This window comes from Musca domestica, unplaced genomic scaffold (genome assembly GCF_030504385.1).
Source record: "Musca domestica strain aabys unplaced genomic scaffold, Musca_domestica.polishedcontigs.V.1.1 13, whole genome shotgun sequence".
In the NCBI taxonomy this organism is placed as follows: Eukaryota; Metazoa; Arthropoda; class Insecta; order Diptera; family Muscidae; genus Musca; species Musca domestica.
In genome coordinates, this window is record NW_026712172.1 from 4,641,076 (window position 1) to 4,661,854 (window position 20,779).

The window sequence follows — 20,779 nt, forward strand, 5'->3', positions numbered from 1 at the left end:
TAGTATGCTTCGGATAGTGAACAAACATCGATAGTATAATTTTGTATTTATTAACACGATTTTGAATTTTATTAATGTCAATAGATGGCACCATCATATCTTCAACCAAAAAACATATAATATAATAAGATGGGACGGTGAATTGTAACAATTTGTCAATAGATGGCGGTGGCATACAACAGTCAAACATGCTTAATGTAATAAGATGTGATATTAAATTGTAACAATTTGTCAATAGATGGCGGTATCGTAACGATATCGTGAAATGTTATTTCTTGAGTGAAATTAATTTTTTCAGTCGGTATTCCGACTGTTATATACCCTTAGCATTTGACCATATATTTATGTATTTTTCTTTGTGGCCATAAAATAAATATATATTTATTCTACACTATAAAAGTCATTAGTATTAAAAATGTTAATCGTTTGTGCGCAAGATACCGGAAATAGTGGACAGATGTATTCACACTACATTTCTGGTTGGAAGAAATGTTAAAAAGTACCAAGTTTGAAGAAAATCTGTATCATTATACCCTACAGGCCAAGACGGAGTCAAAATATGGCAACCCTGTGAAAATACCTCTGTTGTTATGACGTCATACAATAGAATTTTGAAACCACATTTTTGGATTTTTCAAACTTTTATTTCTCATTTGTTTTTGTAATTGTGATTTTTATGTTAGCATGCCTCTGTTATTCTGTCATGAGCTGTTTATCTATGTATTGTAAACACAAACCATTTGCTCAAAATGCATTTTGTCCAGTCTCTGATAGTGGTGTCTTTGGGCATTTCCACTTGAGATGAAAATTTCCAAACAATATTTGTAAGAATCGGGTAAAATTTAGATATAGCTCCCATATATATCTCCAAGCGATTTCGGGTTAATTGTGCACCAAATGACCAATATCAGGAAATGTATCTATAATTGTACGAAAAGAGATAGAGATAAAATTCTCAAATTTGACATTTAGATTACTGATATTATCTTTGCTTGAGATTCGGCGGTGGTTTGGAAATCCGTACTTTACTCTTACGAAAAATACTAAATGGTACTAAATTTGGTATTGGGTAAAGGAATTGGACCGGAATGCTTAAATTTGATATTGGAAATGTGTATACCACACGAATATACGAAAAATACTAAGTAGCATGGCACAATTACAGAAGATAGAACAAAGCTTCCCCCCCATGGTACAATAAAAAGGTAAGGTAGAGCTACCAGCTGATTACAGTTTTTTCTAAGTGTGCCTGTCTTCTGCCAATTTTGTGTAAGTATTTATTTAAAGCAATTCACCAGTATTGGCATGGTATTGAAAGATAGAACTGTTTAGATCATATTTTTGAAAGAAGATCTAGGAGTACCATTCATTTTGTCACGCTGTTTAACGGATTATAAAAATGAGCAAAAATATCGAATAAATGAAAACAACTTGTTGCATGCAATTTGACAGGAAGCGGGCATAGCCTCAGGGTTGTATTTCTGTGGTTTTACGAAGCTGTGCTACCGCCTTATTGTACCATGCTACCCCCTAAATACAATTTTTTTATTTTGGTGCCCGTATTCTGACACACAGTTTGTATATGTGTATTTATAGTTTTGAAATTAATGCATATTTTCCACTTTATTATTATATGTATTATTTTGGAATGAAACAATATTGTCCCTCCATCTTGGATTCAATTTTGTGGAGAAAACCCAATATTTCATTCATATTTTGTGGATTTCCCCAATATAGTATAACAAATCCAATATTTAAAAATATTTTTAAGACTATAAGACTCCAGTACAGAGTTGCATTTTCCTTGTTTCCTCGAAGATAAGCAACCTTTCTTATTGAGCCATTCTAAGTAGTACAAATTTTGGTATTAGTTGATGGGATAGTGATTAAATTGTTAAATGTGATATTTATAAAACTGTTGTTAGTTGTTCGAAAAGTACATAATTGAATTCAATTTGGTATTGAGTGAAGGGTCACTGCTGAGACCGTGTAATTTTATATTACGATAAATTTTGGTATTGACCTTATGGATAGAGATGAAATTTTGAAATTTGATATTGAGGTCACCACTGTTGGTTTCTAGGGTTTACATATAGAGACGTTGAAATTGTTTTGGACAGAAAATTTGGAAGTGGGTCCATCCTCCTCTATAAAATTTTAAATTACAGCTTGTGAAAATTTTTTTTGTGTGAAAGGTAAATATTTTGTTCCCATTTTTCATTTCTGTTAAACAGAACAAATTGTGTATTTAGCGTACTATTAGGACATTTTAGTACACTAACTTAGGGAATGAATTATGGTAGAAGAATATAGGTAGACGCGTCGACACATCTGCTGGGACAATGAACTGACAAACCAATTTTGGAATTGAAAATGTTGAATGAAAAATTATTTAAATTTGTAAAAATTGTTGAAAATGCGAATTATAATAGCCTCCGAATGACATATAAAAATCTACTTATCAATGCTCCCGAGCGTTGATGCATTTACCTGTATTCTTCTGCCATGAAATGAATCTTAAACCTTCAAGTGGAATTTTTGCTGACGAAGTAGTGGGCACTTGCTAGTAAAACAAAAAAAAATTTGTAAAATTAAGAGGCGTAAAATTTACCACCACGTCATAAAAAATGTCACCTCACTAGTTAAATTTTTTTATTCTAAAAATGGGTCTGTATTTCTGCATCAAAATCAATTGCATTGCTTTAATCCGAAATATACGTTCAGCCTCGGTAACTGCCGTTTCTGGAGAAATGGATTCAGTGTTGAGGCACAAATAAACAAACTAATAAATATTTTTTATTTTGATGTGAATAAATAGAAAGATTTACTTACTAGCATGGTACAATGAAGAGAAGATAGGTCAACTTTGAAAAAATTGCAAGTATAGAGGTCTACCTGTTTGGCTTGTAATGTCAGAATTAGTATCAAAACAATAAAAAATCAAACAACTTGTTGCATTTATTTTGAGTAAATAATTGAAAAACGCGATAACTGAATGGAAAGTCAACACTTCTTTTCAAAATCATGTACTATATATCTCTAAACGATTATTTCGCTACAAAAACTCTAGATTTTGTCGATGCATACGTTGAAATAAACATTTTGAAAACACACGAATTTGAATATTTTCTGAACAAACTTTTTGTTATTGAAAAGAAAACACATACATAAACAAAAAAAAGTTGACATATTAAGCCAAGAAAATAAAAAAATTAAAATCATATGGTATCATAGCCCTACCTTGATATCATTGTACCTTGCTTACTAGGTCTTGCATATTTGGTTATTTTTTTTTTGGACCAATGCATAACTCGTCGAAATGTCTTTGACATAGACGGGAGTCGAACCGAATCGATTTAACATCAATATTTAAAATTTTGCACCACACAACCTTTTCTTCCTCGTTGTTCGGAAAACCGATATTTTTTCTTGATTAGCACACAAAAAATACACATTTTACTCATATTTCTTATTTCCAATTTTATTGCTTTTCATTTAATTCTTTAAAAGTAAATTTTACAAGGGTTTGTTAAAGAGGAGTTTTGGGTAAAAATGACAGCAAAATGCATTGCTTGCTTTAATCCCGTTTAATAAGTTTTGTTATGCTTACTTGATTTTTAAAAAAATTATATATTTAATTATATTTTAATTATTTGTTGTTGTGTACGCCAGCATATGAATGTTAGAAACGAAAGACATCCGTGGAAAGCATTTCTTCACTTCCTCATCTTCTTGTGTCTGATTTTAGTAGCAATGACCATCCATAGATCTGCAATTTGTCGTAGTACCTCTAACAATTTATCTGAAAAAAGTAATAAGTAAAATAGTATCAGTCGGTTTTGCCGACAGATTTATATCCCAGCCTTGAGTTATGATTATTCTAACTTTTCACGCTTTATGGAGGAGGTTATGAAGCAGTTGGCCAATATTGACCAATTCGTATCTGGCCTAAGACTGATAAAAATATTACAACGTGCCAGATTTGGACTATATCGACTACTTCCTATACTTTACATAAGATATGTGCAAATTTTTGGAAAATGTGGAAATATGCGTGAGGTAACAAATATACAGGACCGGAGTCATCCATATTCATACTTTTTCTAATACAGATTTATATCCAATTTTATGCAAAATCATAAATTACATATTCATATCAGATTTCTGGTTAAGAGAAATATTTAGAAATAGCAAGTTGTATAGAATTACCGACTTTCATCTTCACACCAGACTTGGGTTAATAAAAATATTGTGATGTGCATAATTTGTAGACAATCGGACACTTACATCACATTTTATAAGAGTTATAATTATCCAAAATTTTGACGCTTTGTGGGGGAGGTATTTGATGGCGTGGACCGATATTGTCCATTTTCTCCAATGATCCAGCACTGATATTAGGATTCGCAAAGTTGGAGCGAAAACGGATTATCTTTATCCCATCTCCGAACCCGATCTAAATTTGAAAATAATATTACGATGTACCAAGTTTGGATCAAATCGGATACTTCCTTCGAGAGTTATCGTGCGTACCAGCATTTAAACGCATTTGACAACCCACGCAGAGAATGTTGAATTGTTTTAAATTACACTAAATTTTAGAGTTTTGTCTACCATTAATAGTTTAAATGTTATGGTTAATAGTTCTATCGATATTTTATACTTAAACACATATTCCTTTTTTCACTTCTGACTGCAGTAGAAATAATCTCTTAGAGTTCCCCCGTTTTCGCAGTATACTGTTAAAAGACGTTAAGTTATATTACCCAGGATATTCCTAGGTACTCTGAAACGTTTTTAAATAATACTAAAAAGTGTTTAGATTACGAAAAAAGGTTTCAGCTGGATATATCGGCGTCTGTTGATCCTACTAGTGTTTCAAAATTTCACCTTTATATGGGAGGTATACCAAAGACAATTTCTGACAATTTTTATGATGGGAGGTATATAATGTATTCAGAATCCAAAAGGTAAAATTACATCAAAATCTGTTGAAAATATTTGCCAGAATCTTAAAAATCCGTTAAATCGGGAGTATGGGGGTTATACCAAAAACACATTCAATGTTGACAATATTATATTTTTGGCACATTAAGTTGTTACCCTATCCCGAACAAGAATGTTAAATTTCAGCAAAATGGATTGAAAACAAACCCCTTCAAAGAAGAAAAATCGAGGGCAGGGTTCTACGGGGGCTATATTAAACGGGAGCTGTGGACCCATATTAACATTATTTTGTATAGACATCAGGTATCCATTAAGAACACCAGATGTCAAATTTCAGTGCATTTCAATTAAAAATGTACCTAAAATCTTTAAATTTCTTTAAATCGGAGGTCACCGTAACATGGAGAATATGCCTGAACGTAGACAAATCTTCGCAATTTTATGATTACATTATTTTTTACTCATTATGAACTCATCAGATCGATTAGTTGAAATCGGATGAACAATATATATGGGAGCTATAGCTATATCTGAACCGATTTCAATTAAATTTGGCATACTTATTTTCAGGCCTAAATTGGTTGTATGTGCAAAATTCCATTCCAGAATTTTAACAAAATGATAATGTGTATGTTTAGCGTCCATGCAAAAAAAAAAACTTTTAGTTAACTATTTTAAATGTCATAAAATATTGTAAATGTTATTAAACAACCAACATATTACGATAACTTTCCAAGTAAAAACTACCCAGTGACTTGTTAAACATGTTTATTGGTAAAGTATAATGGAGAAGGATATTTGTACGTTTAAAATTGTTCACTTCGTTTTAAAACAGCTGACCAACGTGTCAAGCTTTTACTGAAAACAATTCCCAATAAGAATTTAAAAACTCAGAGTAATAGCGCGGTTTACAAACAAAATCTTGTACAAATTATGGACTATCGTATACGCCAAATATGGCTCAGACTTGAATTTTATTTGTAATCACAAAAAGCCCAGGTCCAATTTCACATTTCCTTTCTGGCGAATTGTTTAATTAAATCGAGTTAATTTGTACATATTCAATTACATTTCGACCGAAGTGTTTTCAATATCGAATGCGATAATTTGTTCCCTGGTAATTAATAAAATCATAATATGATAGCAAAATTAAAATATTTAATACGCATTTTAAATATTTTTACTGCATTTTTCTTTCAGAAACCGCGTAACATAATAAGTCTGTTTAACAACTCTATAATTTTTTACTGAGTCAATTTTCTCAGTAAGAATTTTTAAACTCTCAGTAATATGAAGTTCACATGGTACATAATTCGTTCTCTATTCCTCGTTCGACACTTAACTATGAACGAATCACTTGATTCTCCACACAAAATGTTGAGAGCGAAAAAGGATTTTTGAACTTCGTTTAACTTAGTAATGTAAATTGCATTGCCAATTCACTCTCACTTTGGTATCGAGAAACGTTTTGTAATAATTTGTTCAAACTATAAACAATTATTGAGTTATTGTACACAGTAATATTGTGTTATTTACATTGTCTTGTGAACAAATTCTGATTTGTACCTCATGAGCCCCTTGCCCATACTTATTTGCCCTAACAATCCCAAAGCTCTTAATAACTATTAGTACAGATGCGACTACTTCAATATTTGATCCTCTCTTTCAATGTGTATTAGAAAAATACACAAATAAAATAAAATAAATTTAGCAACGCGTCATAGATGTAAAAAACAATGACAGGCAGAGGCTCACTCGTAGATTGATGGAACTTCACAGAAGTGAATTCTGGAAACGGTTGCTACACGAACCTTTTTATCGAAAATCAAAATCAGGCAAAGAACCGACCAATTAAAGATAAATTGCAATTGTTTAATGCTGCCTCAAATTCAATAGATTATTTGGAAGTGATCTGGTTTGAAATGAATAATTTGAAAACACCCGATATTTTTATCGCCGTTACATGGTCGTCATTATAGATAGATTTTTTCACCATGTTCATTCTTTCTATGGAAAAAATACATACTCATGTAGGTAAATTGTGTGGAAATATTTGCGAACTGGTTTGAAATATTTTTTATCCTTTGCTTGGAATATTCAGGAACTATTTTTGAATGCCTAAAGTAAAAGAAAATCATCATTCGAATTTTTCATTTTTTTCACGTAATTTAAACAACACCAAAAATATAAAAACTCATTTGAAATTGCGTTTTTCATTCGCATTCATTTTCGTATTGTAATACGAAAACATGATTCCAGTACTCGTAATCATATTGATATGATATTCATAAGTTAAGGGATTTCGTAAGGGCCCCGGACTTAGTAAATCACCATTATGCTAATGGTACAATGATATCAAGGTAGGGCTATGCATGGTACAATGAAGAGAAGGTAGGTCAACTTTGAAAAAATTGCAAGTATAGAGGTCTACCTGTTTGGCTTGTAATGTCAGAATTACTATCAAAACAATAAAAAAGCAAACAACTTGTTGCATTGATTTTGAATAAATAATTTAAAACCGCGAAAACTGAATGAATGGTCAAAATTTCTTTTCAATATCATGTTCTATATATCTATTATGGTTTATTTCGCGACAAAAATTGTAGATTTTGTCGATGCATTCGTTGCAATAAGCATTTTGAAAACACCCGAATTTGAATATTTTCTGAACAATTTTTTATTATTGAAAAGAAGACACACACATAAGCAAATGAAGTTGACATATTAAGCCAGAAAAATAAAAAAAATTAAATCATATGGTAGTTCTGCCCTACCTTGAATTCATTGTACCATGGGGCTATGATACCATATGATTTTAATTTTTTTATTTTCTTGGCTTAATATGTCATCTTTATTTGTTTATGTATGTGGTTTCTTTTCAATAACAAAAAAATTGTTCAGAAAATATTCAAATTCGGGTGTTTTCAAAATGTTTATTTCAACGTATGCATCGACAAAATCTATAGTTTTTGTAGCGAAATAATCCTTTAGAGATATATAGTACATGATTTTGAAAAGAAGTGTCGACCTTTCATCAAGTTATCGCGTTTTCCAATTATTTATTCAAAATAAATGCTACATATTGTTTGATTTTTTATTGTTTTGATACTGATTCTGACAGTACAAGCCAAACAGGTAGACTTGCAATTTTTTCAAAGTTGGCCTACCTTCTCTTCATTGTACCATGATTATGCTATTGCGGAGTTGAAAATCCAATTTACAGCGATTCATCTTCCTTTCCACCGATGCGGAAAATTTGTAAAAATTGTAAACCCTGAACATCGCGTCGCATAGAATAACTAAACATGTGTAATGTGATTTGTGTTTTATCTAGTAGTTTTATGAGTTCTGTTTTCTTTTTATTATTCAAGATTTTTCATACATAACTTAACATAAATTTTGAAATTTACAATATTAAATATTGGATTTTTTGTTTTGTTACATTTCTCTTGGTTTATAATATGCTGTAGCTTTTTTGCTGGCTTGTCTGCTTGTGCTCGTCATAAACATACATACAGTTTGTGTATAAATATGTATGGTTGGGTGGTGATAGTGGTGATGGTGGCTGTGGTAATGGTGGTTATATAAATGTACTATATGTTTTGTTGTTTAATATGCAATATTTCGAATATGAATATACGCACTCGATGTATTGCTTCTACGCAATACATTATGTTTCTACTAATATGTATGTTCTGTTTGCATACATACTTATATTCATATACAGCCGATTTTTTGTATGTTTGCTGTTGATATTTTGATTGTTGGTGGCTTGTTTTGGGTGTGGAAATGATCACTGACTCAAAGAGTTAATATCCTGCTTGCCTCTATGCGCTTAGTCAAGTACATGCAATCATGTTGTGTTGGCGGATATATCCGATTTCGGGTTGCTTATAAGTGTTAGAAGCACATATACTCATACGTATTTTGAGTGCAGGCCTTTGTTACTGTCTGTTACTGTTGGCTTTTAAATGCGAATTTTCTTGAATATTTTGCTACTGCTGTTTTTTATGGACGTCCAGAGGAATGAACGAACAAACAGTTGAAAGACGAGACGTGAAATAAAGGAAAGTATTCTTTAAAAATATTTTAATATAAATACGAGTATATATTTATAAAACAATAGAAAAAAACTACTAACACAGTGTTATTTCGTATGTGTGTACATAGAGACCGATCCATTCCTATTTTAAGTTGTCTATATATAAAAAATTACACAACAGGAGTGATAAGGTCATTGTTTTGGAAATTTGCAAAGGGGGTGGCTAACAAAAAATATCATTGAAAACATTCATTTTAATCGATTCGTACAAAGCACTTGCTCGTTAATACGCACATTGATGCATGTCTGGAACGTACGTATCTGTCTGTCCGTCTGTCGGTCTGTCATCATTAGCTTATGTGTATATAATTCAGCATCGGTTCAAATCGACTTGGGTTTCAGCGTGACTCCGTACTAGTTTGCTGATGTTACTGATTGATTGGCTGTTTTGTTTCTTTACACTACTACATCGGTTACACATTGTTGTCATTCTCATTGAATTGGCTATCGCCGTTGACGTTCTCGCAAAATATAGTATATATAATATATAAATAATAAATATGCTTAGTAAAAAATATATTAGGAATATAATATAATAAAGTTTTGTTTTCTATACATAAACAAATAGGCATGCTAAGAGATGCATCTTTGTCGACTTCAACGATGTCAAACTCATGCATATCATCCGGTCGCTTTTTCATCCCCATCACTATCAACAGCATTGTAAAGTTTTGTCTGCGAAGTGTTGCATTGGTTCATTGGATAATACAACAGCCCTTTTTCTTGTTTTTCTTTTCATCTATGACAACATGACTAGCCGACGTAGGTCCAGGTACCACTTGCTTTGAGACTTGAGCTAGAGATGTAACGCCATTATTTTCCGATGGCTTTGCTGCTCCCCCTCCAGTTGCTGTTGTTGCAGCTGGCTGCACCCTATGAGAACCATTTGTACCATTTTGTGCGGACTGATTTTGCGATACCTATAATCGAGAATGGATAGTGTAAACAATAGTTATTTAGTTTTTCTATTTACAAAGTGATATTGACCACTGATACTTACATTGGATTTTGTTATATCTTCGGTAACTACTATTCCATTGCTAGTACCATTACTCTGTGACTTGCCATTACCTATCGCATGATCTTCTGTGGGTGTTATAGGTTTACCTCCTGCAAATAAACAATGTAGGGTAAATTACTTGAATTTGTTTAACTGTTTGGTTTTATTTTGCACGTCGTCCATCATTGTTGTAAGTAAGACAAAGGGTGCACACGTTTTTTGACCAATTTTGTACAAAAATATAAAATAGTTGGAAATGCAAATTTTACGACAAAACCCACTTAAATTTCATTACTCGTTCTATATATTCTTCTAAGTAAAAAAGCTCATTATCTAATCTAAAATGTACATGTCTCAAAAAATAATTGACAATTATATCTAATACTGATAAAATTACGAATGTCATATTAATGAGAGGTCTTAGATCGGCTAAACTGTTTGTTTTTTTTTTAATCGGTTTAAACTCTTAACCAGCCAAGCTTTAACGCTTGAATTATATGTACATTTAATGTTGGATTTTAGAGAAATATTTTACTTCTGAATTGTGGACTTCTATTTTTATTGTCGTGTATTCCAAAAACTATAAATCCCGGATTATTGTAAAATTTTACAGATTAGTTTCGTTCTTTAATCTGTATCAATGCATCTTATAATACAAAGAAATATGTTCACGAATTAAAGACGAATGTACAAGTAAGAAGTAAGAAAACGTTACGTTTAGTCGGTCGCTTCAACAAGAGGTAAAGAGGTATATTCGAAATATTCGGACCCGATCCACTGAACAGAACGTTAATATGAAGCCTATTTTTGTGTATAGAGAATCCACAGTCAATTTTCTGCTCGTCTTTCTATATATTGTTTCAGATACCAAATTAAAAAAAAAACCTGGAACTGCAGGAAAAAGTGGTCATATGTACACAATGTTTAAGCAGGCGGAGATAGGACCCATTACGAACTATAAATGCCGAATTTGAAACGAATCCTTTCGAAGGTGTAATATCAGGAGACACCGTTACGTGGAAAGTTATACGAAAACATGGACCGATATGTTCCCTTTACTGACAGAATTGATTTTAACCTCCTATCTAAAATCGGTTAAAAAGGTATCTTTTGATTACAGCAGACAGACTGATGCTGATATATATAAACTTTTTAAGGTCAATGATGACTATTTCGAGGAGTTAAAAACGGAATTACGAAGTCAATATACCCTCCATATTATGGCGAAGGGCATAAAAATCTGTCTTTGACTAATCGAATACTCCTATTTTTAGATCTCTTAATCACAGCAATTTAACGATTTATGTCCAAAATACTAACTACTTAGGTACATTTTGTTGTATTGGTGCGAGATTTGGATAATTTTGGGACCGCGGAAGGATTATGAACACTATAGCTTTTAATTTGTACAATTTATGTTGCACACTGTGCATTAATAATTAAGATTACTATTTGTTTATTTGTAGACAAATTTAGTCTATGGAAAATCTAATATGCCAATTTCCATTGGCGACGATGCAAGGATTCAGAAAGCGGACTTGAGTAATTAACAATCGCCATGAGTTTCGAGTGGTTTCTTCCGATTGTTACATACAAATCATATACCATAATGTTGGACGGAGGATAAATATTCCACTCCAAAGCCAATGTGGGGCGAATTAGGACATATTTCCAATATAATTCTTATGGTAAGAATGATTTATTAGGGCAGTTTGTGATGTGTATGACTTCAATTTAATTTCAGACTGATCGCATAAACAAAATGCAGGATTTATTTGATATTGATATTGAGCTTACGAATAAAGTGACATATTTAAGAATAAAAAAGGGCACGGTAACACAAGGAGTTGCATCAGGGAAGACAATGGAAATGACCAAAGAAATACAATTAATTAATTAAAATTAAAATAAAGATATTTTCTTAAGATTATCCTACAAAAACAAGAATAATCTTAATAATAAGGGTTCAGTTTCAATTATTTCTATATGTTTAACAAGCTTAAACCTAAGAATTGTGCTTTTAGGCTAATAACAATAATATTCTCTAATGATTTTTGTATGTTCGGCTCCTAATCAATGTAAAATGAATAGCTAAAACTATGGGCTTGTCTTTTAATGGATAAGATGAGTAGAAACCCATTAAATTCCAATCAAGAAATGTGTATAAGGTAATAAGTCCTCTTCAACAATGGGCACTCCAGTCTACATTCTTTTTATTAATTGACACCACACATACAATATACATAAACACATATGTGTTTGTGAGGGCTGTTTTGTTTTTCTTATTATTTCTGTCATCTAACCAAACCCTAAACCTTTGCAAAATATTAAGCAAATCAAAGGCTATTTTATTGTAAAGGTGACCCACTGTGATACTGCATAAACTATATTAATCAGTTCTACGTGTATTTTGAACCCATTGTAAATCAATGTCATGTCTTGTAAAGGCAACGCATAGTGACATCAGCCAACAAGCTTTAAGAGAACTTTAAGGAATTTGCTTAAATGTTTGTACCATGGACGTCTATATTAAAATGGAAAGATGTGTCGTGTATTGTGTCAACTTATAAATGTTTGTATTTTATTCCGCAGGATTAAAATTATAGAATATCGTCTTACACATCCAATTATCTTTGGGAAATGGTAAATTATATAATGTAAAAAAGGTACGGTCGAGACGACCAAGGATTGGAAAGGCTCGGATATTAATTTGCAAAACAATACTGGCAATTGGTAAAGAAACATATTGACTAGACCTGTCTCAAAGATAATAAAAAGAAATCGAGTGATCTTAAGTGGGTGTTTAATAAAATAACGCATTTTTGTATAAGTATTAGCAAGAATTTATAATTAAAATAGTTTGGGTAAGTGTATAATAGATTATCGGGTTTTTGGGTTAAATATGAATCAAAAATTGCTTTCCATTGGTATTAATTGTTACCAGATATTGAGTAAATTATTTGTTCAAAAAAACTACTACATTGACACTGCGAAACCAACTTGAATTGCTGAGAATTAAATTGGACTTCTTCATAGTTTTGTGTATTAAGATTTAAGCAATGTTAACCAAACGAATTGAAAAAAAAAACAACTAGGAAAGCACCAACACATTTTCTGTGCGACCAAAAATTTAAATTTATACTTACCACTAATCATTTTAACAATTTCATCAGCCTCTCTGGATAAATCGCCACCAGGGCGAAATGGATTATCCCAGCCAGAATCAGTACTGTGAACAAAATATACAAGAATGCTCATTAAATTCACAATTTCCAAAGGCAAACAAAACTGTGAAACATACCTCTGCTGTCTGTCATAACCGGGAATTGGCGATGCTGTCGTCATTATGTCGTCTAAATTACAATTATAGTTACTTAAAGAATTATCTAAATTATCTTCGAATTTCGAAAAATAATCGGGAGGGCAAATTTGTTGTGGTTTACTACTTTGATAAATTGACACTCGCACGATAGAACGTTCCGACCTGGAATGAGAACAAGCGAAACAAGTTATTAATTAGTGGTGGCACAATAGTGAGAACAAAAAAACAGAATACCTAGAACATTTTTTTTATTTTGTATGTATACAAGAAAACATTACATGGAAGGTTTTCTAAAAATAGCACGAGCTTTTATTCAGGACTTGTATCAACATGACGACATTAACTAACATGCACCGTATGCATACATACGCGACGTGTGTCAACTTTATATTTTTAAAACTATTAATGTGTGTTCAAAGGTTTAAAATAGAATAAAAACGTATTAGCGGTAGTCTGTAAAAAATAGTTTTAATAGTTGATATTGTCACAACCACTACCAAAGTGTCTAATATGTTCGCAACTAAACAATTGTAAACAAAATACTCCCATCCACTTAGCCTTACGACTACAGGGTGTATTATACAATTTGATAAGATCGCGTCTCTTTGGAAGAAATCCTTTTCGGGACTTTCGAGTCTATCTAATCCTGTGGGTCTGGTGCTGGTTTAAACTTACTTCCTGGTGCTGGTTTAAATAAAGCTAGATACGGCGCGAGAATGGGCACTCTTAACAAATAAAAAAACAATGTTTCGCCAGGCGGAAATGTTGATAACATATACCATTTGACAATTAACGCTACTAAAAATGTGTCTATAGACGCTGAAGTCTTTAAAATGGCTAAAATGAACAAAATATACAGGGTGATATAAAAAAGCCAAACGCCATAATTTTTACATGTTTTAAATGTTATTGAATAAAAGCAAAAAAACCTCGGAAATAGCATCAAATTTTGGAATAAGCTTAGATTTGTTCGAATTGGTCATCTTTAGCACGAATTATGACTGCGGTATTTTGGCCCATTCCCGGCGAAGCGCTTGCTTGAGGTGATCGAAACTTTGGCATTTTTTAGTGTCTACCTTGCTTTTCAAAATACTCCAGACACAATAGTCCAACGGGTTGGTATCCATGGATTTTGGTGGCCATTGTGCGCTGGAAATAAAGCGAGGAACCTCATTCTGTAACAATTCTTGGGTGGCGCGTGCTGAGTGCGATGGTGCTGAGACCTGTTGGAATGTCCAAGGTCTGTGGCCACAATGTTTGCGTGCCCAAAGCTTTAATACACCCTCCAGAATATTATCGCGATAATATTCGGCATTTATTCTGATGCCACGGTCGGTGGACAACGAATGTTTTCTCATCGGAGGAACCCAAATTCGGCCGTTCACCACTTTCGGCCAAGCGAAGCAACTCTTTGGCTCTTTTGAGTCTATTTTCTTTCTATTGCGTTGTAAGTTCTTGCACTTTTTGGAATTTCAATGGCTTTACCCCGAGCTCATTTTTCAATATTTGCCGAACGGAATATTGCGATATGTTCAGCTCACGAGCCACTACGAAGCGGGTTTCGATCAAGTCGCTTCTTTACTTTTCGAAACATTTCTGCTGATGTTGCTGTTTTCTTCCGTCCACATCCTTGGCGTTGGGCGACGGTACCAGTAACTAGCATGGTGCGTGACACAAAAGATTTATTCACATGTAAATGCTGGAGTGCTCTGACGATAGCCACTTGTGGTTTTTCAGCCAAATATAAAGAAATCACACTATCACGCTTGAATTCCATCACGAATAACTTTTTTTTCTGAAAAATTCACACCAAAATGCTTTTGTGCGCTTGTAAACGATATAATGAGCTGCCACTGGAATGATTTTAACAGCTGTCGGACGAGTGGCTTAGAAATGGCAGCAGTCTAAAGTTGGTTGCAGTTTTTTCATCTCACCCTGTATAATATCGTGAGGTATTATATTTGGGTTATATGAGGGTTATATGAAGTCCTGAATGGAAACCTATTTATACATTTTCTTACCAGTAGGTATGGCAACCGTTTAAATAACATATTTAACAATTTTACTGGACAAATTAGCAAAAAAAAGTTGGTGGTAAAATTTTACAGCATAGAAATATAAAAGGTTTGCACTTGCTTGGGTCATTTAAGGATATCAACAAATTCCAGCTAATAAACAAATCAATATTGTCTCAGACCACAGATTCAGAAAAGAAATATAACAAAAAATGTGTGCAAATTTTTCACTTAGAGGTAGATTTTGGAAGGACTCATGTCGATTTAGAAATTATTCCACACTATTTCCCGTACTTCTAACACAAATGAACAAATTTTTTAATATTATGTCCATTGTAGGGTAATATTTTCTGAGGAGAAGTTTCTTAGTTTGTATTTGGCTGAGATTAAACATTTGTCTTCAAGACCGACTGTAACGTTCGTTTTTGTACTTTATTTTTTTTTTTTTGTAAAGCAAAGTTTCCTAGCCAAAGGATTTAGTCAGCTTTATCATTTATAACAGTCACAATCTGCTCATGTACACAAGGGAAATTTCTTTTCAGTGGAGGTAGCATTCTTGAAGCCAATTTAGGTGAACTTTTATTGAACGCTGCATATTAAGAGGTGATATGATATATTGATTGATTTGATTTTTTATTTTGATATATATTTTTTTGCCGCTAAGATCCCTACCCATAATGTAGTTTCGCCAAGTACCTATGTATGTGTGTCGGCAGCAGGCAAACATAAATGTTGTTTCATCTGCATCCATGTTCATACGCCTATCTTTTGGCCACTGATATGTCCGAAATGATATTGGACCACATAACCAGCAATTGCAGTCAATTCAATCCACTCCAGCCACCTAGTTTGAGTATAGTTTGACCTGTTCTCTGCTTCGCATCATGAGATGCCCGAGCAACCTTGAAAGTACCTGATTTGGCAAAAGCAAAAGTGGGTCAAGTTGAACGAATTTTGAGAAAAAAGTAACAAAACAAACAAAATGTACTCTTCTGTCTGTCGATAAACATAAATAAAGCAACGAGACGACACTTTTTCTTTTTGTTTGGTTGAAAAAAAAACAACGAAAGTGAAAATAATTGTATCCAAGCCGATGTGAACGTGGGCAGACATAATGACAATTTATGAATGCGATTTTGGATATCAAAGAAGAAAAAAACATTGTCATAAAAATTTTCATTTGTGTTTTCATAAGGATATTATTTTCAAAATGATAAATAAAGAAATAAAGATGTAAAAAGGCAGCTTTAATACCCTCCAGCATTTGAAAGGAACTTGAAAAATTTCAAAAAAAATTCCGAAAACTACCACTTAAATGAAAACCGTTATATGGGGACTATACGAAGACGTGGATCTGCATTTCGCAGATTTCGATCAAGTCGCTTCTTTATTTTTCGAACCATTTCTGCTGATGTTGCTGTTTTCTTCCGTCCACTTCCTTCACGTCGGGCTACGCTACCAGTATCACGGAAAATTCTCACCAAAATGCTTTTGTACACTCGTAAACAATATAATGAGCTGTCACTGGAACAATTTTAACAGCTGTCGGACGAGTAGCTTAAAAATGACAACAGTCTGAAGTTGGTTGCAGTTTTTAAACCCTCCACCACACTATGGGGGGTATATTCATTTTGTCATTCCGTTTGTAACTCATCGAAATAATGATCTTAGACCCAACAAAGTATATATATATTCTTGATCAGCGTAAAATTCTGAGTCGATTTAGCCATGTCCGTCTATCTGTCTGTGTGTCTGCTGTCTGTCTGTTGTAATCACGCTATCTTTCGAACAAATTGAGATAGGAGGCTAAAATTTTGCACACATGTTAATTTTGCCAGTAAGCAGGTTAAGTTCGTAAATGGGCCATGTAGGTCCACGTTTTCATACAGCCCCCATATAACGGTACCTCCCTATATTCGGTATTTTGATGATTTTAGCAACATTGTTCTCCGGAATTGTTTCAAATTTAGTATTTGAAGTTCGTAATGGATACTACAGCCTAAGTCAGAAAATTGTCTATACTGGTGCAGGTCTTCGTATAGACCCCATATATCAGTACCTCCCTAAATTCGATATTTTGACGAGTTTAGGTACAATACCCACCGAAATTGTTTGAGATGTCGTATTTGACGTTCGTAATGGATGCTATAGCCTATGACAGAAAATTGTCTATGCTGGTCCAGGTCTTCGACAGCTCCGATTTAAAGGTACCTCCATATACAATATATTGATGATTTTAGCTACGGTTTTTTTATATAATGCAGCTTTCTTGAGCCTTTCCGAAATGTCTACTTTTTTAATTTTTTATATATTGCACATTTACTATCAAAAACTACTACCGAGTCTAGAATATAATATACTAGCTGACCCTGTCCGCGTTGCCGGCCCGTAGTTTTAGTCTATTATGCATATTTGTCAAAGCATAATTATTCAAAGATATGACTGTTATAAGTGTTCATGTACTGGTCGATTAATTTTTAGTTTTTAGTCAAATGAGCAGTAATTTGGAATTTACTGTATTTTGTACACCTCATAATTGAGGGCTGAATGATTTAAGAATAGCGAAAGTTAATTACTTTTTTAAACCCATTAACACCTCAGATTGTGCATTAGAGTTCTCATAAGTCCGCCAAAAGGTGGACTTGTGGGGGTACTATTACATGGAGAAAATTCTAAAATTTGTAGATATGTTGAAATTTTTGTGTACGATTTTCACCCGCCCCAAATACACATTTTTAGCCAAATCCTTTGAAATAAGGTAAAATCAGGAAGTACCTTCATATGGGCACTACTGCGAAACATCGACCTACATTGAAAACTTTCTTCACCCCTTATAATCCAAGATGACAAATAGAGGTTAAATCGAAAATATAGCAGAACAACATAGCATGTCAAACTGAAAAAAATTCACGTGATTTAAATAAGTAAAAATAATTTTATCCATCTCATAATTGAGGGCAGACTGATTTCAGGATAATCAAATATAATTACTATTTTACTCCAATTACCGTAAGATGGGAACTAATTTTATTTGTCATTTAAATTGTAAATTGGAGACGCCATAAAGTCCATATTTTTCATCATAGTATAATTCAATGACGATTCAACAAATATTCGGTCCCGTGCTACTTTCTTATATTTATAATTTGTTCTTGTTTTTTCACAATTTATTTGATTTGGGATGTACATCTATATCTACGTTCCCAACCAATATTCTCTTGGGGGTTACAAATTCAATAGAATACAAAATTTTCTTTTCTGACCACACATTAGATGTGAAAGTGGACTTGGGATACTCCAATGTGGGGACTTTACATGAATAAATTTCTATGTGGCAATTATCTGTACGATGGTTCCTTACGCCAGGGTAGCATAAATACAATTTTTTAGTGGTCAAGACCAATATGGGCCCTACTCCGAGAATTTTCTACTCCCTTAGAAACAAAGATGCCAAATAAGGGCCAAAAATAGAAGAAAATGACGAAGACTCCAAAAATAGCTTAAATCATACAATGGTTATTTATGATCGATATCATATATCATATTGCAGGTCATGAAAAAGCGATTTAAGGTATCTTAAATGTTCGGGAAGAATTTTTGGAAGGATAGAAATCCTTTTCTTACTAAAAGTCCCATTCGCTCTACTATTTTGCACCCTTTATATTTGGTACTTTACTCATTGTAGTCCCAAAAATTTTTTGCATTTTGAGCTCTCATTGGACGAATTATTGTCACATGAAAGAAGTAGGTCCACGCTTTGAAATGAGCCCCATTAGTCTTTTTCGGTCATTTTTGTTTGTTTAAATGTCTGCGCATCTTCCAGCTGAAGCACGATGTAGGCCCTGGAGTTGAAAGGTAGATGTTAGTTACAATCGTATTTCGCACTTATTTCATTTTTTGGTGAAAAATTGTATATAGTGAAAAATTATTCTTTATTTCGTTCACAAAAAATCCACTGAATTCAATATGATAATACAAATTGAAAAAAAAATGACAAAAGAATAATAACAAATTGAAAAAATCTTCAACTTGTTCGCTGATTTTTTACAGGAACTGTTTAAAGATCCTTACAAAGTTTGTCAATAGAATGTACTTTTATTTTAAAATTCAATTCCATTGGACATTTTTTTCGATATTTTCCCGTTTTGAGAATTTTTGTAATGAGATCTCTTTTTTCGTAATTTTTTTTTAGCGATTTTGAAAAGGTTATTATCTTCTAACTTTGGTGTGACCGCGTTAAATTATTTCGATATCATCTATTCCGTTTCGCCACCACATAATTCGGTACTACACTTCCATGTAACCCGCCATCAATTTCAGTTCTCAAGAAATCAGGTCAATTAAATAAATTGATATTAATATTCGAATTCAAATTCAAAAAATCATGCAAAATAAAACGTTACTATTGTACATTTCAAAAGTCAAAATGAAAATGTTAATATATCACATTTTTACGTGATTTTTTTTGTATATTATCCTTTTCGGATAGGAGACAATTCCGAATTTGTATGAATCATTAAAATCAGTTCAGCGGTTCTTAAGTTATAAGCGTAGTAACTAACACAACTTTCATTTATATATATAGATTATTCAAAAATATATTTTCCGTGGGAGAATAAATAATTTAGAAATACACAACTTAAAAATGAACCAGAATAGTGTATATATTTTTATTTAGAGATTTATTATTTAAGGCATGTAACTGATTTGCCTGAAATTGGATGACCACATTTAAGATGCGCTGGGGAAAATATTGAACGGTTGCAGTTACCTCCAGGAACATTTGCTGTCAGAAAACTTTTTGCTAAGCTTCTAATGTCCCGTACGTCTACATGGTGCACTTAAAAACGATTTACAGTTATACGCACAAAGGGTGGACATTTTTAAAACTGCAGATCATCGACAACGTCTAATTTTTTCAGTTTTTTTTAAAACCCCATGGAACATTTTGGGCCACTCTGTACTTTGAGTGAACATAACATTTATTCATCCGATCTTGCTATATGCATGATATTACCATTTTTCGTTTAGTCATACTGATGCCAAATATTGGAGATTGCCATATGGGGGGCCCCCGCCTCAAAAAACGACCAAAGTAGAATAAACATTATTATTTTTCTATTACACAAAGCTTCTACACCTAACAAATGATTTAATAAAATTTATTTGCCCCCCCTGCTGTCAGTGCCTAAATAATATTATGAAAGCATAACAAAACAAAAAAACCAAAAAAAATTTAAACAAACCAAGTTGTTTATTGTACAACCCTCAAACACGTATTTTAATCTAATCGGAATGCAAAATAGTCATAAATTCACATGTTCAACACTTTGAAATATCGCAAATAGTTTTAGACAATTGTTTGTGGGCACCGGAGCGTACAACAGCAGAAA

At 32.8% G+C, this 20,779-nt stretch overlaps 1 protein-coding gene across 1 annotated transcript in view; it reads right to left on the reverse strand.

The window, feature by feature from the left end:
* Positions 1 to 8,262: 8,262 nt before the first annotated feature.
* The window catches only part of LOC101897448 (probable cyclin-dependent serine/threonine-protein kinase DDB_G0292550), a 57,896-nt gene continuing 45,379 nt past the window's right edge, over positions 8,263 to 20,779 (reverse strand). Inside the window, exons 3-6 of the mRNA XM_005179347.4 lie at positions 13,351 to 13,533; positions 13,196 to 13,278; positions 10,050 to 10,159; positions 8,263 to 9,969 (exon numbers count right to left, since the gene is read on the reverse strand). Coding sequence (XP_005179404.1) covers positions 9,745 to 9,969; positions 10,050 to 10,159; positions 13,196 to 13,278; positions 13,351 to 13,533 — 601 coding nt within the window. The 3' untranslated portion in view covers positions 8,263 to 9,744. The remainder of the gene's footprint in view (positions 9,970 to 10,049; positions 10,160 to 13,195; positions 13,279 to 13,350; positions 13,534 to 20,779) is intronic.